This window comes from Epinephelus moara, chromosome 1 (assembly GCF_006386435.1).
Source record: "Epinephelus moara isolate mb chromosome 1, YSFRI_EMoa_1.0, whole genome shotgun sequence".
In the NCBI taxonomy this organism is placed as follows: Eukaryota; Metazoa; Chordata; class Actinopteri; order Perciformes; family Serranidae; genus Epinephelus; species Epinephelus moara.
In genome coordinates this window covers 38,065,344-38,090,497 of record NC_065506.1, presented here as the reverse complement: position 1 = coordinate 38,090,497, position 25,154 = coordinate 38,065,344, and the positions used below count along the sequence as shown (strand labels likewise).

Genomic DNA, 25,154 nt, shown 5'->3' with positions numbered 1-25,154 from the left:
TGCGGAAAACCTGAGGAAAACATCTGTCCGTCAGCTGCACTACGCTGAACTTTCCCCACCAGTTCACTTTGCTTCTTCACAGTGAGATTGCCTGAGCATGTTTGCTCTAAAACATTTTAAAAGCTGCAAAGACCTGGTTAATTCTCAGCATTATAATCGACCCTTTCACATGACACATTAGTCATTTGGTTCAATATTAATATTAAACATATTGTTTAATGGAGCTTTAATGTCTACTCACCTTCATCCAGATGTCACAGTTTTGCTGACCTGCTAGAGGTCAAAAACAAAGCTTGCATAACAATGAGACGGTGCTTTACTTTTCCCACTATATTAACTTCTTTAAGCTTAAAGTCTACTGTAATTGGCAGAAGACCCAGTTTTCTAGAAAAGTCCACTCTCTGGAGTCATAAAAATATGTGCAGGCTTAACAGTCAATTCCACATGGATTACTTAGTGTTATTCAGTAAGTAACACAGTGTTAGGATTTTGACAGTCATTTGACTTAAGTTGTCAAGGGAGACACCAGCAACAAGACAAGCATGGAGAAAAGTCTGGCATGAGATTGGAAAGTGTGTGTTTGAGCGGGGATGTAAAAGAGTTTGTGCGTGTGTGTGTTTCATTTGCTCTTTCATGAACACATAAATCAGATGCATCAGTTGTCAATCAGGATTTGTTTATGACGACTTTACTACCTAAATGTGGAGGCATTAGTCTATAGTATGTCCCTCTATAAATAAACACGAAAATAGGCCATACATTTATGTCCCGCTCGTAATGTGAAACTGCATATTTCCAATGCATTGCTCTGGGGACAGCAGGGAGGAGGGACCGCTCACACACCTTACTGACAGTCATCTGTATGTCACTTTGACTTCTGAAAGGAAAATAAATCAAATGAAAAATCTTTGTGGATTAAACTGAATCTATGTGATGAACTGTCCACATAGGCTCTCTGCATCGGAAACATTGCAGTGGAGCAGTTGGAAAATGTGCGAGGTCTCTTACTGGGGCTTGTTAGTGACTGCCATTCTGCAGTTAACAAGCTATGATTGTTTTTATGCAGTAAATTTGGTCTGTCTGAAATAATTCTCCATAGTAATGAAGATACAGTTCATGAAAATAAGTGGATCAGGGGAGGATGGAAGGTTAGTGAGAAGCTCCCCGTTGATGAGTAAAAACTGATTTCATGTTTGAAGGGTGGGGGGTTTGAACCCAGGGTGGGGGAGCCCGTCTGTGTGGAGTTTGCATGTTCTCCTTGTGTCAGCGTGGGTTTTCTCTGAGTGCTCCTGCTTCCTCCCACAGTCCAAAGACATGCAGGTTAATTGGTGACTCTAAATTGGCCGTAGGTGTGAATGTGAGTGTGAATGGTTGTCTATAGCCCTTTTTAAATAGGAATTGTGCAAATTTGCAGGAGAGCCCAATCAGTAGCCCCTTTTACACTGCCAGATTTTCCACGAATTTTGAGCCAATTTGCCGGCCAGCTGCGAGCGTTTATACACACAGAGGCAGATTGGCGAGTTGATCTGAGGTGCCCAATTTTCCGCCTCGTAGGGTAGACATATTGGCGGAACCCTTTAAGTTTAAACAGACAGAGGCGGCCTTCCACAATGGGAGGGGCTGTTGATGACTTGTGGGAGGAGCTGTTGATGGCGCCGCACGTGCGAGCCACTGGCGGTGGATAAACAGGAAACAGCTGATAGCAGGAATTTGCGAGCAGCTAGTAGCAAGAGGGAAACGCAAACCTGACAGACACTGTAAAGATGAGCAACTGGGGAGGCAAGGAATTGCGCGCCCTCCTTGTCCTCGCAAACAAAGAGGCCATTAACCATCAAATGATGGGGACGGTGAAGAACGGGCCGACTTACGAGAGAATCACAGCCTGACTAGCCGCGGCTTCCCTCTCACGTCACTGTTTACGTCACACGCTGAGCTACACATTTTGTTAGTTGCTCACGCCCCCCATTCCCCCGAAAAAGGCGCATTCTATATAAACAAAAGTAGGTAGGTGGCAATTTTCCGCACTCCCCGATTTTGTTTTTATACTGCCAATGCTGAAAAAAGACTGATTGGGCTTTCCTGCAAATTTGCACAATTCCTATCTAAAAAGGGCTAGTCTTTTTTCAGCATTGGCAGTATAAAAACAAAATCGGGGAATCAACTCGCCTTTCCGCCACTGTGGAAAGGCGGATTCCAGATTGGTAGAAAATTTGGAAAATAACAATTAATATCATTTCAAAGAACTATAATCTATTTTTGGGGTTGTCTTAAGTCTGCATTCATCATTTCAAAAGGGAAACCAGAAGACAGACAGAATGGATTCAAGATGCTAGTGTGCCAATTAGCACATTAACAACACAACCTGATGTTGAAAGAGCAAAGTATATTTACCGTGCGCCAGCAAACAATAGCACAAACAGTTACAATCTGTTTCTGCTAAAGACCTCAATGGCTAAAATAAAATAATCTTACCTCACTTGTGTCAGGGCCCTTACCCTTGTGCCATCCAAAAGAGAGGCGGGGGAATTTTAAAAGATCGGAGGGAACAATAAGAGCTGTTTGTCACGCAGGTTATGAATAACATACATGTATAGACAAGAAAACCATGTCTTTATAATTATGTTAAAATGATCAATGATCCAGTATTACATGTGTGTAGAGGCTGATGATGTTATACTCACTTTAACCTCTAGTATTGAAAAATAAAAACTGATCACAAAAACCAGCCTTTTGTTTAAGATGTGTCCCATTAGGAAAACGCCACAAATGACAGTAAAGAAACTAGAACCTAAGTGATCAGCTGTGTGTGCAGTGGTGATGGGTTTGACAGGAGGAGGCACGTCATCGCCCGGCTCTAACATGAGTATATTATGTTCTTCTTCTCAGAAGGATGGGGCTTGGGTTGCACATGTGCTCTCACTGTCACAAGGTCTTTAAGTGAACTATCTGTTAATCAGAGTGATTCTCCTGCCTGAGCTATTTCTGGCTGCGTGAACAGGGAAGCTCGCCTCCGGTGAAATGCAATAGATTAGCTTGAATTTCACCACATCGTCCAATCATTTACTATAGCTGGTGGCGCTTTTTTTCCCAACCTTTTTATGCTTTTTTTTTTGTCTTTATCTGTGTTTATAAAATAGGTCCAGATTTAAATCTTTGTCACTGCCATAGTCGGTCTCATCCAGTTACTGAAGAAATTCTAAATGTGTATGTTTGATATCAGAAATTAATTTTAGAGCAGTTTTATTGATATGACTGTGGCAATGAACTCAATGTGACACTGCCTGAGAAAAATTCTGTTCTGACAACTGCCATCTGAAAAGGAGCATTTACTTGAAATAGACTGAAAAGAGCTTTAAAGATAAGCCTTCACATAAACAGGATGAGCATGTAAACACAACATTTAGAGGCATTTAAAGACTATAAAATATAAAAGTAGACAACCAACTACCTAATGAGTCGTCCATGGTGTCTTTATATAAGAATGTCATTTTTATTTATTTAACATCATTGTCCTCCTTTTCTGTCGTCCTCTTTTCCACCCAGGTGTGCCTCTTTCCACTCAGTGGGGCCCTCAGGGCTACTTCTACGCCATCCAGATCGCTCAGTACGGCTTGAGCCATTACAGCAAAAACCTGACAGAGCGCCCTCCCCACATGGAGGTCTACGACACAGCTGAGGACAGAGACAGCCGAGCCAGCACGGCGCCCTGGAGTGTGCCGAAAGGTTGCGGTCTGAGCCGTGTCCACGACAAGACCCGAGCTACCTCCGTGCGTCAGTTCAGTGCTCCAGGTATGTAAGCCCTTCCATGAGCCCAGATGGCCTCGGGACAAGGAGCTTATCTCCCGTTAACTGTGACTGTAGGAGGCTCGGTATGCAACTACACCCTGAGGACAGGATGATAGTCTGCAGTGAGTCACCGCCACTGTGCGAGAATACTGGCTGGTTGACAGTGGACCCACCACATAATGACAGATTCCTGAAAATTGTGATGATTAAAGAAGCAGCAGACACATCACACATTTCATCCTATTTTGCTCACTGAGTCAGACATTGTCACATTTATGCTGTCTAAATGCATTGTGAACATTCCTGCTGATGCTACAGACAGAAACACATTTAGTCAACATTTTTTCCACTACAGACGTCTCCTGTTAATCCAGAGCATGAATATCACTGCTTGACATGAGAGCTGTTGTCTCCAAATTTTATTAGCTGGTGTCAGTTAACCTTTATCGTGTTTGTTGGTCAAAGGACAGAATAAATCTCTCGGCTGCTGTCTGGTTAGTGGGCTCTTTGCAAACCGCTGAACGCACCATATGGGCTTTAATGAAAGGTAGTTAATTCTTGCCTTCTGTTGTTCAGAAGCAAACAACGTAGTTGATTGGTTCAGACAGGTGGTCAAGTCGGCTACTTAAGATACAACATTGAAAACACACCAAGCAGCGGCAAAGTGCGTCCTGCAGTGAGCTGCCCTGTAATGTCTATAAAAAGCTGCAGCAGCCACTCTGAGCTGTGGCTGTTTGATTCTGTGGTGAAGTGCAGTCAAAGTAACGGCCAAAATACATGGGACATGGATGTAGAGCTGCTGCTCCTTTGTGTTAGAAGGGGTCAGTTGAAGTGGTTTGGGCATCTAATCAGGATGCCTCCTGGGGGCCTCCGAATGGACGTGTTGTGGGCACGTTCCACTGGTAGGAGGCCCCGGGGCAGACCCAGAACACGCTGGAGGGATTACATATCTCATCTGGCCTGGGAACACCTTGGGGTCCCCAAGGAGGAGCTGGAAAGCGTTGCTGGGGAGAGGGACGACATGGGTGCTTTGCTGGGCCTGCTGCCAAGGGATGAAAATAGATGGATAGATAGCGAGAAAAGCCTTTTATGTTCATTTGCAGCTTTCAAAGGGGTATCTGGATGCTTAACGTTATTAAGTTTTTCAAATTTTTAATAAGACGATTTTGATAAGAAACTCACCCGTGAAATCCAAGTTGTTGTTGCCTCAAAGTTTTCCTCTTCTTCTTCGGTTACTAGCAGTTGGCAGCCATTGGCAACTAGTGTAGGTACAGCCATCTCGCGGGCTGGGGTGGGAAATACACTTTAGTGTTGACGGTGCCGCTGCGTGCCACTGCCAATGTGTGTTGGGGGGCGGCACTTGACGGCCACAGCACCGCGCCGGCGGCAGTGTGTGTTGCACTTTAGACTCCTTCAGCCAATCAGCGTAACAAATTAACTTTAATTTAAAGAGTATGCAGTTTTTAACTCTATTTCTGCATTAACTTAATTTATTGCTATGTTAACTCTACTGAAGTTAGAGCTGCCATTCGTGTTCTTTAAGCTGCGGCCTGCATTTTACGTCATCTCTGATTAGTTGCTTACGTTGCTTAGTTGGTTACGAGTCCAGACTGATACAGAAAGCAAAACAGAAGGTTGAGCTCACGTCATCAGGATGGTCTTAGCAGCGCAGCTCTGCAGCCCATAAACGGATAAAAGCTACAAAGAACTGAGTAAAAATGAGCACAGTCTGTTTAAAAATGATTAAAATGAATACCTCATCGTACCAGAGGCAATGTGAAGCTGCAGAGTAACCTCGTGGGTGTTTTTACATTTCACATTAAAATATATCAATCAAAGCAATTCATCCTAAAATGATCCAGTTAATTAATTCAGTACCAATTGATATAGTTGATGCTTCCAAACCCTCCGTAATCAGCTGCATTATCACTCTGCAAAACTCAGTTTACACACATTAAAGCAGGCAGGAACCACACACTACCAAGATGTAGTCTGTGTAGCAATTCAGAAACACCCTGCTCCACTCCCATTTCGTGATGTCTGTGCCCCATGTATTTCGGCTGTAAAGTTGAGGACAGTTGAACTTTAAATTCAAATTGCGGCCAGAGAATACACGCAGCCAATTAGTCAACAGAGTCCTGTGAATCCTGGGACATGCTGACCTGTGTTACGAAGAACTCCGTACCATCTAAACACATGAACACGCCTCCCAGCCACAGAAAAATATAATTAGAGCTGCATTTGGCCACTGCTTAGTGTGTTTCTGGGGTAAATCTTTACAAAACTGCCACAAATAATTACTCTCACAAATCAAAAAAGGCTGAGTTTACAGCAGCAGGCCGTTAGATTGACTGTAAAACAAACTACACATTAGCTGTCAGGAAGATGCATGTCACAGCACTGATGTGTTATTTATTGTTTGTGGACGACAATGGAAGTCAGTGGCACAGAGGAACACAAATGTTTTATTCCTATTAAGCACATCATATTAATTATGTTCATATTTTAAGCAAATAAGCCTAGTAGCTCTGGCCGGGGTTTTCCAGGATACAGAGCTGTGAAGCAGCTCAGGCTGTCAGTGTGTGAAGCTAATGTTAGCTCATTCTGCTGCAGTGGAGAGCACTCAGCGCCGTCATTAGGTGGTCATCAGTCAGATAACATTAGCTTTAACATAATCAGAAGTGATTTATCTATATATATATATCTGGTTATTAATATTAACCAGAATTTAATATTAAACAAACCATATACGTGTTTGAATATTTCAGAATATATTACAAGACAAGCAGTATCATAACAGAATAAATTTATAAGATATGAAGGTCACTGATGAGGCTTGGAGCTGATATCAAAAAACTATCACTGAACATTTTTTTGTTGTTATTTCAGAGGGAGTTGTTGAGATTTGAGCGCTACAGTCAGAACTAAATCCCTACAAATACTCACAATATTATCTGTTTAATTCTCCATCAGTGTAAAGTTAATTGGCCTTCAGAAAACGGCCCCTTGTAATGAACCTGACTGAAGGATGCCACTGTCCTTGGTGCCTTTTTGCACAGTTTCAACTCCAAGGAATCTCATTTAATTCACCTCACTCTCTTTGTATCAAGGTTCATACGGTACTGAGGACACTCAGACTGCACAGACGTTTATTGTGTGCAGCCTTCTCCCTTATGCATCAAAAAATTGATCTATAAAGAGGGAAAATATGAAAAAATAAACTGTCTCCCTCTTCACTCCTATTGTCCTTTTCATAAAGCTCCAAACAGAATTGTATTCAGGGCTGCAGTGTGTGTGTATATCTATATAGACTCACACTCTGAAAAGAGTGCCAGTTTTCACATCACAAGAGTGAGTTAAAGTTTAATCTAAGTTTAAGCGTTGGTTTCATCAGCTATAATGACGTAGGTGTCTTTACTCAGCTGGTGTCAATTAATGTTCGTTCTGTGAAACAACAGAATATAAATCTTGGCCGCTGACTGGTTCATATGTTCACTCTCTGAATGCTGATATCTATAGATTTATGCTTAGCCAAAGATGGTTTTATAGAGGAAGAAGCACCACTCTGTTATTTCTAATGACAAAATAAGGAGTGGGTTGTGTCTTTCTGCTCTGTAGTGGCTACTTTTCTTCTACATTAACAATCTCTGTATTCGCCTCACATCAACTTTTTGCATTATTCCAAACACAATATTCCTTCGAAGCTGTTTACTTGGCTAATGAAAATAAACATTCTACTAATATTACGGTTTACAGGTAGCCATGTATACCCTGATAAATGTGTGGCAAAGTGGAACAGCTGGAGTTCCTTGTGCCATTTTCTTTGTGTCAATATAGGTGTTAAAATAGGGTGTCTACAGGTCCTTCAAAAGCCTTAAAATGTCTTAAATTCAACAATAAGGCCTACTGCAACAGCATTCTTCACGGTACACCATCCAAACTCTTAAATAGCCTCCGATACATCCAGAACTCTGCTGCCCGTCTGCTCACCCATCCTGAACCTGTGATCACATCACCCCTATCCTTCAGAACCTCCGCTGGCTCCCTGTCCCACAACGCATCCAATTCAAAGTCCTTCTCCTCACTCATAAAGCCCTCCATAACCAGGCCCCCTCCTACCTCACTGACCTGCTCCACCGCCTCACTCCTTCTCACAGTCTCCGCTCCTCTGATGCCACCCTCGTGACTCCACCACTCAGGACCAAGCACCAAAACTGGGGCGACAGAGCCTTCTCCAATGCTGCCCCCTCCTCCTGGAATGCTCTACCCAAACACATTCAAGACTGCACCGACTTTCCCTGATTCCAACCTCTACTGAAAACACATCTTTTCAAAATGGCTTTTAGTGGGTGAATGATGTTGCGTGTGTTTTATTGTAGTCTATTTTATGATCGTTTTTAACCAGTGTAAAAAGCATCTTTGAGTTTTACTTCATACTTTTACTTCCCTGTTGGCAGAATCTAGACAGACTTAACTCGCTCTAATAACCATATTCCTACATCCTCTGCTAAAGACCACATATATACTACTTCTCTGCGATGCTTAAAAAAGTAAAACATGAGTTGTCCAATAATATGTCTGGTTTAAAGGTGTCTTGAATGGATCTTAAAAAGCATTAGATTTAACTGTCAGACACCTGTAGACACCCTGTTCATATATGTGTGTTAAATTGGTCAATATTTCAATATTAAAACTTTTTTCTCTGCCTGGTGGAAGACATTGAACCCCCCAGGACCTCAGCAACAAGCAACAGCAATATTTTATGATTTTATTAGTTTAGAAAGAATAACTGTTTGATAACACTTGTGATATATTTAATAGTATATAGACCATTAATACAGACCTGCAGCTAAACTCATAGAAAAATGGTTTCAATTGAAAGTGCAATATTGGTAAGAAAAATTAAACCGATTAGATATTTTTCTTAAATTGCTCAGCCTGTAGTAAATGTACACTATTGTAAATATCTGAGTGGTGTAAATATCTAAACTATGAGAACAATCAGGCTGTTTATTCTGATAGTGGCCCAGTTTTCCAGCAGTAAAATGACCACGGCCACGAGATAGTTGGCAGTTATTTTTGGATTTGGGAGAAGTCAGAATCTTTTACTGAGTGCTGACTCTGAGCTGTCTTTATTCTCCTTTGATCTCCTGCTGATATTTCCAGGACACACTCTGTGTCCTCTGCTGAGCTGCTGCCTCTACTGTAATTTCCCCCTCCTCCTAATTCCTCCGCTTTCAACCTCTCATCATCAACAACTTCTTTTCATTCCACTGCTCCTCACTTTCCTTTCTTTCCCTCTCTGCTCCCTGCTCACCTCGCCTCGCAGCCTCAACTCGCCATCATCAGCTCTCTCTTTCCTCGACATCATCATGTTTTCATCATCGCTCCTCAGCCCTCCCTCGGCAGTCTTCATTCTCCATTAATCTTCCTCGTCCACCCCAGATTTCAGTCAGTCTTCCACCCCTCTTTACTCATTTCCGCCCACTTATCAGCCCTCAGTGATCCTCCTAAACATTGCAATCATATTATGCTCCATTTTAATGCCTCATTCTGCTCTGTCATCCAAACTTTTCCTGTTTTCTTCCTCTGCTGTCAGTTTCTCTTTTTGTCTTCACCTCCCTCCACCTCCTCCTCCCCCTGCTCCCTTCCCTCTGTTTGGGTCTTTTTTCCTCCTTACTGTATCTAGGGCGCTGGTGTTGAACAGCCTCTCAAATCCTCTGACAAGTGGATCAATCGTCTGTCCCCTGATAATAACCTACCATCTACCATCTGCACATTCCTACACGAACACCGTCCGCTACTGAGCACCTTTATTTTCTCAATCCCCTCGTGGTCGTTTGATAGTTCAGAAATGCAGTCTGAATAAACTAAACCTCTCCAGAATTAGCGAGGCGATCTGCGTACAGAAATCCAGTGGAGTGACAGCTGTCAGCGGCTGCGTTGGAAAGTTTTATGTTTCATTGTCTCACAACACTGAATCAAAGTTAAAGTGGCTTTAGTGACACTTCAAAGTTCTAATTCTCAAGATTTCAGTCCTGGTTGATTTGAAGATACCCGTGGTTACCGTGGCAACAGCCACACTCGTGAGTGGCTCCTTTTTGAGAAACAGAAAAGCAACAGCTGGTGTCTTGGTTTTTTTCAACCAAACAAACTTGCATTGTTTTAATTTCGATGTCAGTCAGTAATAATTGCAACATTTCTATTACTTCCTTGCAAAAATTAAAAATGTCCTACTGAAAATTAGTCTTGTCCTTAGGATGCAATTTTGATAAATGACTACAGACGTCACATAGATGTATAGTAATGACTGGATACTGGACCCCTGTTCAGTCCAATTGAATTGCGTACTCTTGTGCAAAAAAAGTTCGTAGCTTGCAGGTTTACTTCCCAGGTATGTGACCCACTGAATATGTGCAGTAGTGTTCCGCTCACTGGCCCCGCCCGCGAGTTCCCGCTTGGCCCATAAGGCCCAGACACACCAAACTGACTGCAGAGAACTAGCAGCAATGAAAGCAGACTGTTGTGTCGCCTCACGTCACCTGTGTCTCGGCCAGAAAGTTGCACAGGAGCACACCACAAAGACTAGTAGTAGTCTATATTCGTCATTAAAAAAAGGGAAAACGAAAGACCATCTTGGCGTGAGTTAGCCAGTTAGCACATTAACAGCATAATCCAATGTTGAAAGAACAGAACGTATTTACTGTGTGACTGTGAGCAGTAACACGAACCATCAGGAAACAATTCTGCTGAGGAGCTCAGTGGCTAAAGAAAAATAATCTTATCGTATGTAACAAGGTTGTTTTGATCTCACGCCCTCAGACTTTATCTCTGTGTTTACTAGGGATGCACGCGATTAGCCGTCTAAACGATTAAACGTCCACCCCCTCCCTAGTCGGCACCATAAATATCAGTTGGTTAAACCAATTAGTGTTTTATTTATGTACAAAGCTGCTTAACTGTCACGCACCCGCCCGCCACTAGTGGGTGCTACAGAGCAGTCAGACAGCAGTCCACTTCCCCGTGGTAATGCTCGAGTAGACTGGAGTTTTAAAACAGCATGGTGGGAAATAAGAGAGATGTCCTCTCACAAAACCAGCACGGTTTGACAGTACTTGGATCTAAAAAATGAATTCAGCAGAAATTCATCTTTTTTGAGATGTTATATTATTTGTTAACTTTACGTCAGTGTTGTCAGATAATGTGCAGGTTTACATTCATACTGCACAGCGCAAAGTGTCTCATTCTTCAGCTGCATTTAAAATCCGACATGGTTGTTGAAGATTGTGATTAAAGGCTTCAAAGGGCTCTTAATGCACACAGTATTTTTTTGGGACAATGTTTCAAATACTTAACGATAAATTGTGCTAAATTTTGACTGTTTTCTGATTGTTTTCCCTTTTTTAGACTAGTCGACTAGGCTTAATTAAAGTTTTCATTTTGTCGACAGGGAAATTAATCGCCAGGAACATCCTATTGTTTACCCTCCTCACTTACGTTTCTCCTCTCATGCATTGAGCTGAACTGCCAATCAGCTGATCAGACAATCAGCAAATCTGAACCATCCCTTTAAGTTTTGGACAGTTGGCTGTGTCAAACGAGCAATTGTCGCCTTGAGCTCTGGGAAATTATGACAGGTATTTTGCACCACTTCTTGGACAACAAGATAAATTGAAAAAATAATTGGCTGATTTATTGATAAGGAAAGTAATTGTTACTCGCAGCCCTAAAAACATGAACATTTCCCGAGGGGGGTGAATACTTTTTATAGACACTGAATGTCCTGATGTAGTCACAAAGAGATGTGGATAAATAATCAAAGTGAATCGACTGTTGTCTTGTGGCATGGTGTCTTTTGTATCCTTACATGCACAACACACGCTGAACATGTGTTTTCAAATGTTCATCGTGCCCACTCATGTACTCAAGCTTTGTTTGTACGCTGACATATTTGCAGCTACATGTCATCTCTGTCTCCTGCCTGATTGCTAAACAGCCAGAGAGCAAAGCCGAGCAGAGGAGGTGGAATCTCGTCTATATTCCCTGCCCATCCTTTATTGATGCCAGAGTAATCACGGGGCCAGAGTACAAATCCACTTACTCTCTGCATTGCCTTAAGTAATGGATTTATGAGTGCATTAAAGAGCCGTAGTCATCCAAAGGCCCCTGCCAGACTGGCTCTCTCCTCCATTCTCCTCCTGATCGACTGCCTTTGTGTCTCAGGCGGCCTCATCTGCTTCTGCTTCCTCAGCTCATGTCATGTGAGATCTGATTCTCAATTGTCTTCTCACTATTGGCTCATTTTCACTCTCTCCTGTCTCGGGCTGGCTTTAAGGGCACTTGAGGCAACCCATCATGCCATTACCCTCCTTTTTCTTGACTCCTACACTCTTTCTTCTCCGTCCTTTCGGGAGCTTTGATTAGAAAAGGTTGTTTTTTTTAAGCTGTGCAGACAGAGTAACGAGGCCAAAGGAGAGATCATTCCAGAAGCTGTTAGTGTTTAAGAGGGTTGAAATGAATTCACAACAGCAACTGAAGTGCCTGGTACTGAGTTGGTATAATGTAAGAGGAGCGGTGGCAGTGTGGCAACTGAATATCATTGGTTACTTTGAGCTTTGAAGAGACGAGATGTGGAGATGCAAATGGAAAAGTTGGTGCAGTGCATAAACTTACTCTTTCACTCTTCTTCCCACCACTCTGTGTCTTTCCTCCCTCTGTTCCCTCCCTTATGTCCTCCTCCTAATTAAGCTCTGTGTGCAGTGACACATCTGTACTGTACATCCCATGAGAAGCCTGTCTCTGTCTGCATTTGGAGACTTTCTCTCTGTCTCACACTCACACACACACAGTGAGGCACTTCACACAGGTAATAACACTACAAGACCTTCAGTAATAAAGAGTCAGGTTTTGACCACAGATGTTATCTGACTGTTATTGATCATTTCAGAATGTGACTACAGAGTGAATCTTGGGAACATGAGGACAAAGACGAGCTTTTATTGAAACATCAAAGGAGACAGGCGCTGTAAAAGGCTTCCAGTCAGTCTGCTAAAAATAGACTATTTTCTTCCAGAGTTTGTAAATTCAGTCAAATGAGGTTAGTCATGTTTTTTTTTAGACCAGATGCACCTGATGAAACACGACAAAACCTGTTTTCTACTGCGATTTTTACACGTTTTTAAAGGTATACTGTGCAGGATTGTTGGTTACTGTTTGTAAACACACTCGCCAGCAAAACTGAAAGTAAAAGGCAACCCCAGATTGACTCTCATTTGGCGTTTCGCCTCGTTATATTTGCGTTTTTCCCAGTGCTGTTTCTCTTGGATGCCTGTTGCTTACGGTCTGGCACCTGGTTATTTCCTTTGTATAGAGCACCGAGCTCAGCCGAGCACTGTCGGGGCGCACGCCAATAAATGTCCTGAACACCGTAAATAAGAAGAAAATTAGAAAATACAGACAGAGGGCAGATTCTCTGCAGAAAAATACACCGTTGCACACTTCTAAGTGATGATTAAGAGGGGTTACTGTTGTATGGGTCTATACGTTGGTTTTAGAAACATTTTGCATCGTGTATGGGGATGCACTGATATGGATTTTTTCAACTGATACTGATAACCAATAATTACCTGCTGCTCATGGCCGATAACTGATACGATAACCAATAGTTTCACATTTTTGTTTTTTCAGAAGAAGAGTATAACCTGTTGTTTATGTACACCTGAGGGTAGGAAAGGCGAAGATGTGGGGTGTTGGGCAGTCAAAGATCAGACCCTCAGCACAATCCTGTTGTCTTGCTCTGAACTGTGAAAGACGTCCATACCGCGACATGTTTTGCCCTCTAGACAGCGTACTGCAGTTGTTGTTCTTCTCTGTGTTTATTAGTGGCTTGCAAACCAAGGTTAAAGGTACATGTACCACCACACACTGTGTTAGGGTGTGTAGGTTCTTCCTTTGTTAAGTCAATGAAAGCAATCTGGCTTTGTATTATCTGCGATAATTTTAATTATCAGAATAATGCATAATTACAAAAATGTCCCGATAGTGTACCTTTAACATCCTCCTCTCATCCCACCACCACAGAGTCCTCCGAAGGCGTGTCCCTCCAGCTGGGTAACTCCAAAGACTTCATCCTCAGCTTGGACATCAAGTTTGTCTCCAACGGCAGCGTATCTGTCGTCCTGGAAACCACAGAGAAGGGCCCGCCGTTCACTATCCACTACGTGACCAGCACGCAGCTCATTGCTTTCAAAGACCACGAAATCACGTATGGTGTCGGGCCACGGACCACCTGGAGCACTCTGACCCGAGACCTGCTCACCGACCTCAGGAAGGGCGTCGGGCTGTCCAACACCAAGGCTGTGAAGGCCACTAAGGTCAGTTTGTGTCAGACGGTTGGTGCCGAAAGTACCTTTAATAAAAAACACCTGTGTTTAGATAACCATGAAACTGGACGAGAGATGATACTGTTTATTCACTGCGTTGATAATTTAGTTATCCAGGGGTCCAACACATTTTCATTGAGAAAATATCTAAACTTTTTTTTATTTTTCAACATTTTCTGACATTTTGTAGACCAAACAACTAATTAATCATTGAGAAAATAATCAACAGATTAATTGACAGAGGAAGAGATTTTGAATTGATGCCAAATCCTAATTCCAGTGTTCAGTAATTTTGTCTGCCCTTGCGTCTGTGTTTCCGCTCAGATCATGCCCAGACGGGTGGTGCGATTAGTCCTACGTGGGCGTGGCTTTGTTGACAACGTCACCATCTCCACCACCGCCCACATGGCTGCCTTCTTTGCCGCCAGCGACTGGCTGATACGCAACCAGGACGAGCGAGGTGGCTGGCCCATCATGGTCACCCGTAAACTAGGTGAAGGCTTCCGGCCTCTGGAGCCCGGCTGGTACTCGGCCATGGCTCAGGGCCAGGCCATGTCCACTCTGGTGAGAGCGTACCTCCTCACCAAGGACCAAGCGTACCTCAATGCTGCCCTCAAGGCAGTGGGACCCTACAAGGTGCCTTCAGCGCAGCACGGGGTCAAAGCTGTGTTCATGAACAAATACGACTGGTATGAAGAGTACCCCACCACGCCCAGTTCCTTTGTCCTCAACGGCTTCATCTACTCCCTGCTGGGACTCTACGACTTGACTGAGACAGCTGGGGAGAAGCTCGGCAGGGAGGCGGGGCAGCTGTTCAGCCGTGGCATGGAGTCGCTGAAGGCCATGCTGCCGCTCTTTGACACAGGGTCTGGAAGCATCTATGACCTGCGTCACTTTATGTTGGGAACAGCGCCCAACCTGGCACGCTGGGACTATCACACCACACACATTAACCAGCTGCAGCTGCTGGCATCCATAGACAACGCTCCCATCTTCAAGGATGTGGTGAAGCGCTGGAAGAACTACTTAAAAGGGATTCGTGCTAAGCACAACTAGATAAACTGCAACCCACATTAGCATACAGCTGAGATGATGACTGACAAGGTGAATATACGCTTAATGATGATTGAATGTGAGGCGGATGCTCACATTGTGTGTGTGTGCGTCCCAGTTTTGGTCGAGGTTCATAATCTAAAGGATGAGTTTATTCAGCTGCAGCTCTCAACACTAAAAGTTTCTCCTGTGCTCTGTTGCAGGTTTTATATTTTCTGCAACACTGACTGTAGCTCTCCTCTCCTGTTTCTTTCCTTGAGCTAGTGTTTGTAATTATGCACAGACCTAGTTTCAGTGTGTGAGTGTGTGTGTGTGTGTGTGTGTGTGTTCAGAGAGAACACGGCTGTGTGTGTCTGCGTGTGTGTGTGTGTGTGTGTGTGTGGTTTAAAGTAACAATATATGACGTTAGAGAAAGATGAAACCGCTTGAATCATATTTCCGACATTTAATGCATCCACCACACGTCTCTTCTCTAATTGTATTTTTTTACCATCTCACCCTAGATTTGCAAAGCTTTTTAAAACAATAAAACACAGAATATATTATAGATAATTTGGAGAATGTTGCCAAAATAATATTCTTATTAATATAAAATCAAACATATTGGATTTTATTTCTCCGCTGCAACCATTTTTTTTATCCTACAACCCTTAAAAGTTTTAAATCAAGAAGTATTTTTTTAAGTACACCGTGTTTAAGCTGTTAGGTGAGATAAATTGATTCGGCTGTCATCCCTTCTCAGAGAAGCATTAAATACTTTATGCCTCCAAACTGGCAGCTTCCACTTCTTCTCTGAAGCCCCCAAAACACAGATAGATAGTAACTAATTTTAGGGGGTTATGTTGTTACGTCTTCACTGAGTTCAACCTCTTTAAAAATGTTTTTCCCTTTCTAATATAAATATCAAGTCGTGGATTAGGTGCCTGTCGAGCTGCTCTGAGGAGTAAACACCTCAATCCACCATATTTGATTTCAAATGGTTAAATCGTCTCCGTTACCAGCAGGTCTCCTCGGTCCCCACCCACAATCCCACTGTGTTTAGCTGAGCTGTTGTGTACGCACATCAGCTCAGAGTTGTTAAAGTTATGTGACTGTTGTGTTTCAGTTGAGACTGCTCACTGTTCCTGATACGTTCTCTGAGATAAACCCGTCAGGCCGACAACAAACTTCAACAGAATCCTATTGAATCATTTATCCGAATTAGCCACTGAAATGCTTTTACCTTTATGGAAGATGACAAACTGTGTGCTGCCAGTCATAGTAGTAACCAAACCCCACTAACATCCCTCACAAAAAAAAAGTAATAAGCTATGTGCCACTGCAGAAGAATAGTTGTGCATCACTTGGAGTTTAAGGGTGAATTCAGACCTAGAGTTGTCTTGCTTTGATCCAAATCATGGACTAACTTTGTTTGCTGAAGCGTCATGCAGACGGGTCTAAATAAATGCCCTGCAGTGCCCATAAATGCACACAGGACATACTTTAAATCAACACTTGTATTTCCATTAAACCGTCTTTAACTTTAGCGTCAGATGAATCTCTTGACCCGTCATTGTGAAACATTAAAATCTTTATATCCCCTTATTTCCCCCGGTTTGATCATCAGCACCATTAGCTGCATTGTCATTCATTTTCCTGCCCCGCTTCTGACCTTTTTTGGAAACTCATCTGTAAAGCTTCTCTCTATAGCTCGTGCTTCCAGATGATAATTGCAGGAAACAAGTGTAGGTGGAGGTGGATGTATGTGTTGTGTATTCGGGTAGAAAGACACGTGGGCAGCAGAGGCACAGCTGCGTCTCGCTAACACGTCAGTTTATAACATTTAAATAGACAATGCCGGGAGTACTGAAGGTCGAGGTCAATTCTTGACAAGCATTAAGAGGCTGTCGGTCCCAGCAGGCTCTCATTGCTCCTCTCAGCTGCTGTGGGTGCGTGAACTCAGCGTTTTTAATCTGAGAGCCGACCTGTTGACCGCTGTACGAGGAGAAAGAAAGCTCGCCGAGACACTAACAATTCACCCGGCTAATAGGCTGGAGAGCCTGCACACACAGTACAGTCGCTAGTCGGGGATGAGTCAGCACTCACAAACAAAACAGAGTGGAGCCTTCAGCATCAATGAGGCTTTCATCGATCTACCTTAAAGATTATTAATGGAGGAGAATCAGGCCAGTTTGTTCTTCTGAAGGTGTCGATGGTGAATTTTCTTTGGTCATTTTCATCAAAACTTTGAGATGAAAACATTCTCCCTGCTTTCAGGTTGTCATAGTGTGAGCTAATTTTTGACTAAATCAAAAAAGCATGTGATTCATTTTGATGTAATGGATAAAAAAGTCTCGTTTTCGTTCAAAGTGATTACTAATTTCTTCAGGTAGTTCTTCCTCACCTCATCAGCTTGTTGCATTGAGAGCTAAGTGAGTGTTTGTGACAGTAGTGTGTATTAGGGCCACAAAAATAATATCAGGACAAAAATAATATCAGATTTCAAGAAATAAGTGGTAATATTTAAAGAATAAAGTGAAAAGACATTTTTTTGCATGGAAAAATAGTAATTGTTTAACACAGCTTATACAGTGCATATATACTGTGATGTTCAGATACTACCAGAGGTGTGGGCCTGAGCGACATGACTTGGAGTCAGACTCGAGTCACAAATTTAATGACATTAGACTCAACTTGACAAAATCAAAAAAAGATTTGCAACTCGACTTGGACTTTAACACCAATGACTTGTGACTTCAATTGGATTCTAACCTGACCTTTTGAATACTTGATATCTTCCCCCAAACCCAGAGATGTGATTTAAAAAGTGTTCAATAAATCAATTCATTCCCAGCAAGTCGACGCTTAATTCTCCAGATTCACTGTTTGAACTAATCAGGCAGCAAGTTTCAAACGAGAGTCATGAACAAAAATTGATACCAAAGATTATTTCATTGGCATACAGCCTGGTACAAAAACTGTTTTGGTCTCTATAGCTAACTTTAATTGTCATGAAAACTGTACAGAGATGAATTTTAATGACTCATTCGTTTACATTTTATTATGGCTTCAATTACGCATGATTAAAGGTGGGCCGCTTTTAGTGTCAGGCTGTCTGCTGATAGTGTCCTCGGCTCCTCAGTCAGATCCACCCCTCGATCCTCCATGGCTTCAACCTCTGGTCCAAATATGGTCACTTTTAGCTCCAGTAATCCAAGATGGCGGCAGCAATAATGCGGAACTTGATGCTCCCAAACGGGAGTCCACAAACCAATAGGTGACGTCACAGTGGCTATGTCAATTATTTTTACAGTCTATGACTTGACTTGGGGCTTGACTTGAGTGCAAAGACTTGATACCTGCAAAACAATGACTTGATCCCACCTCTGGATGCTACTAGTTCACATGCACATCTAACATCTGCCCTGTTTAGCGATGATAAATTACCATGACGCAATTCTAATATCGAATTTTGTCTAGAAACATATTATCAAAATATAATTATTTTATTCTTGAAATATTTTCTTGAAAACCTCCACGTAAAATGATGCCTCTCTCCTTGAAATAACAACTTGACTTTTTCCTCTAAAATATTTTGACTTTATTCACAAAAACTGAATTAAAAAAATAATAATCTCAAACCTCTAACCCTCTCTGTGTCAGTGAAAGGAGTTACATTTCTGTTCTCTTTTTAAAGTTAAAAGGTTAGAATATTTCCCAAGAGAAGAGCCACGAGTGCACGCTTTGATAATCCCATTTCTTTGTACGCTTGCCGATCCTTGTTTTGTTCATTTCCTGGTGATTTTTTCTTCCCATGAACACGTGCATAATTCACGCTCTGCCATTTTGACAGGACGGGTAGAAAAATATAGTTTAAATGGAACATTCAGGAATGGAAGTTTTGTGTGTGAATCTTTATTTTGTTTATACCAAAGTCATTGATTCAAGTATATTTGAATTTGTCTATTTTTGTGCAAACCGATTTCCATTCAGCATTTAACGATGTTAAGTCTCCTCGGAGATGTCACAGAGAGACACTGCCTTTTGACAAGTGCTAGTTTTTCAAGCGTAGGTCGAGTAGATTATAGCGAAAATAAGACGTGTAAAACTTGCTTATTGTAAAGGGGATGTGTGCAACTAGAGATTAGCATTTAGTCAGCTACGGTTTAAAGGGAAACGAGCCAGTAGCTGCAAATTGTCCTTGAAAGTTTTTTGCTGGAGTGTGTGTTTGCATCATTCATCATTTGTTGGAATCATTTGCAGAGATGTTTTGCTAGATAGACAAAAGCACAACCGCTGTTAATTGTCACATGATTTCTTTTGGATTGCTTTGTATTTTCTTTTCAGGACAATGTGCAACGCCTTCATTAAGAAAGCTGCTATTATTGTTCACTGTGTAACAGGTATGAGAGCTTCTTTCCCTCATTTTACTGGTTATTTTTTTCTGTTTTTCCACAACACGTTAAAGACTTCAACAAATGGCCGCCGAGGTCAGATGTGATTTATGCAATAAAATGTTTACTGGGGTCTTAAACACCACAGGAGACCCAGAGCGGATGTACAGACTTTGCAATTCAAGCACAATGTGCAAATGCTACCATTTTTTAGTCCAAGGAAGAGAGGTGTTTATATACAGAGTAAATCTTTGTGCTTTAAAATGTGCTTTTTAAAGGTGTACAAAATAAAAGCATTTTTCTTAAACTTGTGGTGGAATCTCTTCCTCTTTGATGTTTAACCGGACCTCACCGGTTTAATGAGGATCTCTACACACAACTTGGTCTCACTCCCAACTCACTCCCAAATACTGACATTTGGTAATTGGCCTCACGTCAGATACTGACGCACGGAGGCACCCTTTAGCTGCAGTATAAGGCAGTGGCTTTTTGTTGAAGCTCTGACCAACTGGAATGAGAAAGTCCACATGAAGACTCTGGACTTTCTGCTGGGAGACCATCATTTATGTCCCATGTGACACCAAAAGTCAACCAATATTATTGTAATAACAATGTAGCATGCTAGTACGTGTAGCATACTCCACATACGACATATGTCACATTACATTAGGAACAAATGTCCTTATTTTAAGCCAAACCATGATGTTTTTTCCTGAACCTAACGTTTGTTGTATAAACTTCAGAAAGTAGCCTTAAAACCAATGTTTTTACCTTTGTTCTGACTTTATTTTGACATGAGACTGAATGTATTTAACAAGGGGTACATTTGTACATTTCCTGTGAATACAGAAATTTATGGAAAAGTCCCAATGCATGTAACAAAGGTATATTGACCCGCCGCCCCTGAGCGTCCAAAACTGACACTGTAGGAGCATCTAGAGTGTCAGTTTGACGTGTAGGGCCACTGACCAAGTGTCAATATTTGATGAGTTGGGAGTGAGAACATGTTGCTGTACAAATGTACGACTGCTTTATTATCCTTCATTGTAGTGCTGACACAATTTATCAATCCACTGTGCAAGTATTTTGATTATTGATTATTTGTTTTTGCAATTTTTAAAGAAGATTTGCAGAATGTTTTAGTTGTAAAGATTTGCAGTTTTTTGCAGATTTTTTTGTCTGTTGTGGCCAAAAACTGTATCTTTGTTTTTTTGGCTCTTGATCAGACAAATCAAGTGATGTTAACATCTTGAGTATTAACAGTTAATCAGTTGGGAGGAGAAAATAATCATTAGATTAACTGATACTGATGTTTACTCTCAGTCAGCATCCAAACAGGAAATACAAAGGGGAACCACTGAGAATGTTTATGTTGTCAAGTTTGAATCGGTCCATATATCTTACTGAATTGTTAACCTTATTATCATCTCCTCCGGGTGTAAGCCAGGAGAGAATCATGCTTGTGTATCTGTCTGTCCACAGCTAATCTCACAAACTACTGGACCAGTCAGCCTAATATTTTGTGTGCATATTTCTGATTGTATGCTCAATGATCTCTGGTGGTTGTAGTGATTCACAACTGTTGAAAAACCTCTTTTTTGGGCTGTTTTATTATTGACTGCTGACTCCTCACTCGTCTTAACCAGCTGATAGGGGCCGCAAATTTTCTTGGAATCATCTCGGCTGACATATGTTGCAGGCCAGATTTTGTCCTTTGTCACAGATCAAAAACTGACATCCATAGAAAGGTTTCAGGTTTCAAAATATCTCAGCTTTACTGAAGTAAAAATATGAAAAAAAAATATGAATGAACATCTCTAATATTATGTGTATTATTCAAAGAGCTGTACCCTGTTATGTTATTCCTATCAGCCTAAGTCTAATGAAAAACTTGCCTGTAGTATCTAACTCTCCAAAATTTCATTCATTGCTTATTGGAAAATTTTAAGGACATTAGAATCAGTTCCTTTTTATTTATTCTGATATTGTTTTTTTTCTAATAGTTCAGGTTGTGTTCGACCTAAAACAATGCTTTTTGGTTTAGCTGCACATGTCCATTGTTCAGCAGCTCTGACTGCAGTACAGAAACAGTTTGTTCATACTGAACATCATCTCTTTGAAACTGCTCAGAAAAAAAACAATCCTGATTAATAATTTATCCTAATTAGGCTATTCTGATCCAGAGAGAAGCGCAGACACCTGAGAAGGACTGTATCTCCTGCCACCCGCTTGCATTTTTCATTACCTTCTGGCATTTATACAATCCAGCCATAATTTCTCCCTCACAGCCGCACACTTCGCCTCACACATCTCATTCCTCTTCTTTCCTCGACGCTAATGACATTACTGTCCCTCCTGACAGCGAGTCTGTCTCCCAGTCCTGTAATTAGCCCTACATAAACCCGATAAGCTCCGTCTCTTCATGGCCTCTGCGCCAGCCTCTTCTGCCGCCATCAGATGCCTTTGAGATGGCCGTGATGACATTACAGTGAATCCTTGGTACTGCGGCGTCCGGAGGCCACAGCCTTTGTGGTGTCCATAAATTTACCCACTTGATGAAATTAACACTCCGTTGAACCCTGCGTTATTGGATTTGTTTGTGTGTTGCTTGGTGGTCTCAGAGGAGGTGGGGAAGGAGAAACTGGATGTGGAAGCATTCAGTGAAAAGAAAAGAAAAACAACTCACCTGAAATTTGGCAATTTACGTCCCAGCTGAGAAACTTTTTCCAAAGTTTTTGTCCTGAAGCAAAAAAGCAAAAGTTTGATATTATGGGAAGTGCACTTCTCTGGTTTCTGGCAGTAGGTTAGAGAGGATGAAATCAATACTGCTCTTATACCTGTCCATTTTACAGATATGAGCTACCGCTAATGCCCACCATACACTGGAAGACTTAGACAGGACTTTGAACATACTTTAGAGACTAAACTCTTAAACCCTCTCACATCTAAAGGCAGTGTGAGTTTTTAGTCACACACTATAAGGTTCTGAAAACACTGCAGATCACTATTTGCAAGATTACAAATGGATTCCTATTGAGATTTTCGTGTTCACAAAAATACAAACTTGTAGAAACACAACATAAATGTGTCACTGGACGACATGTATTCATCAGTTTGACATCGATATAATCCATAAAGATAAACTGTATTTGCATACAAATTTTTCTTTTTGGATTTTACCCAATGATAATAAGATTCAGTTAAATTAGATGAAACAACCATCAGTTGCAAAACAGTGGTAAAAAGCTGTGTCTTAAGGTCACGTTTAAAAGTTTCAACACACGTAGAGCCCCTCAGGCCCTCAGGCTGTTCCAGAGTTTAGGAGCAATACTGAAAAATGCTGCCTCTCTGTGTCTTTGAGTTCTGACCTCTGGAACAATCAGAAAGTTTGAGTCAGAGGATTTTAGGAACCTAGCAGGCACATGTATGTTGACCATGTTAGACAGATGAGATGGGGCAAGGCCATTCAGTGATTTAACAACAAATAAAATAATTTTAAAATGGATTCTGTGACAGACAGGTAACCAGTGTAATGATTTTAAAATTGGAGTAACATAATTCTCTTTCACAGCTCCACCAGTTTCTCCTCATTTTAGGCTCCCTATCCCAGCTGACCTATAAATTTATAAATTTGAAATACGTGACAAAATGAAAGACACATCTCCTCCTTTGCCTCTCTCCACTAGAGTTACCTATCTGGCTGTCACCACTCCCTCCCTGTCCTTAAGTAGGCCCCACAGCTGCATGAAGGGGCGGAGCTGTTCTCCCTCTCTGTCCTTCACATACTGTGTGCGGTCCACATCCTTCTCCTCTTCATCATCATCCACCTGAATATCACTATCTGACCTGTTGAAAGTGAGCTATTTGAGTTATGAAATAATTCTGTGTGCCCTGTTCCTCTGTCTTGTCATGGCTTTGTCCCGATGCCACATTTCTTCACTGATTCTTGGTCAAACGTCTCTGAAGGCTCTGACTGATGCGGAAAACGCAGTAAAACCGAACCTGTTCTGAATATTTTAATAACGGACAAAAGGTTCGGACTCAGTGTGCAAGCGTGACTGACACAGCGTGAGGCCGTATTTATATTATATAAGCACCTCTTAGTCTTGTAATGTAATAACTCACCATTTGATTTCTGGCTCTGAGCAGTAACTTGCTCCACTGGTTACTGGTTGCCAGACAAATTATCAATTTCACACATTGGTTTATGTACAGATTAAACAAGCTAAATATAATGTGAACTTTAGAGAAGCTGGTAGGTGGATTTTGTGATATTTGAAAAGAGCTAGGCTAGCAGTTTCCCTCTGTTTCTAATCTTTGTGCTAAGCTAAGCTAACTGGCTGTTTGCTGTAGCTTCATATTTTGAAGGACAAATCAGAGACTGATATCAATCTTCTCATCTTCCTCTCAGCAAGAAAGAAAAACTGCACAACATTTCCAATAAGCGGAATTGGTCCTTTAAAGCTCTGCCCTCTTATTAGCAGCTACCTGAGCAGTCCACTGCAAAGCTTTTCTAAATTGGCTCCACCTTCAAACATCTCCTCTTATCTGGTTTCATTTGTGCTACTGTGCGGACAGTGTTATCAAATTCAGCTCAGTCTCTTCCCCTTTTCCAAATGAACACTAGAGACAGTGAAACTGTCATTACACTAAAATAAAATAAGTCTCTTGCCTCACTTTCCAAACCTGGTAATTGCTATATTTTGCTCATTCAGCTGGCACACTTTGGTTTAGAGAGAATCAGTCTTGAACGGTGCAATCACCAGCCAGAGTCTGAGACGACGGCGGTGCTGGAAGAGAACAATAAGGAGACAGAGCAGCAGCAGGGGGTAGAGTAAATAGGAAAATGATGTAGAGATGAGAAAGCTCTGTGGTGAGGGGATTTCTAGATTGAGCGGAGAAGAAAATGCTTTGAAAGTCTGAAATTCAACAGAGAGGAAAAAAAACAGTGCCTGGAGTCTAACAACTATTAATAATGTATCAGGGGGGCGTCTGCCACATGCACGCTCCTCATTTGGAGACACAAACGACACCTCATCAACCAAAACACCAGGGAGGCAGCAACACTGTGAGCAGCTGCAGCGCAGCAGCCTGGTTCACTGAAGTCTATCGCACATCTGTCCCTCTGTAACCACACCGCCACGACAGATCATAACACAAATGCAGCAGCATGTCAGAATACATTATTTTTATTATCAAAAATAGTGACTGTAAAGAAGGAAAATATTGTTTGAATAAGTAGTTTAAGACAGACAGAAACAAGATGATGCACCTAAAACTCTTATGTGTACATTTACTGTTTATTCTAACGTATAATCACACACTGAATGTGCAGAGATGGAATATACAGTGGTGTGAAAAAGTGTTTGCCCCCTTCCTGATTTCTTACTTTTTTGCATGTTTTCCACACTTAAATGTTTCAGATCATCAAACAAATTTAAACATTAGTCAAAGATAACACAAGTAAACACAAAATGCAGTTTTTAAATGAAGGGTTTTATTAATGAGGAAGAAAAAAATCCAAAGCTACATGGCCCTGTGTGAAAAAGTGTTTGCCCCC

At 41.7% G+C, this 25,154-nt stretch overlaps 1 protein-coding gene across 1 annotated transcript in view; it reads left to right on the top strand.

Annotated features, from left to right (window-relative positions):
* Window positions 1–19,901, top strand: part of glceb (glucuronic acid epimerase b) — an 86,251-nt gene extending 66,350 nt beyond the window's left edge. The window contains exons 4-6 of the mRNA XM_050045464.1: window positions 3,544–3,789; window positions 13,867–14,159; window positions 14,493–19,901. Of these exons, the coding sequence (XP_049901421.1) occupies window positions 3,544–3,789; window positions 13,867–14,159; window positions 14,493–15,224 (1,271 nt within the window). The 3' untranslated portion in view covers window positions 15,225–19,901. The remainder of the gene's footprint in view (window positions 1–3,543; window positions 3,790–13,866; window positions 14,160–14,492) is intronic.
* The last annotated feature ends 5,253 nt before the right edge of the window (window positions 19,902–25,154 follow it).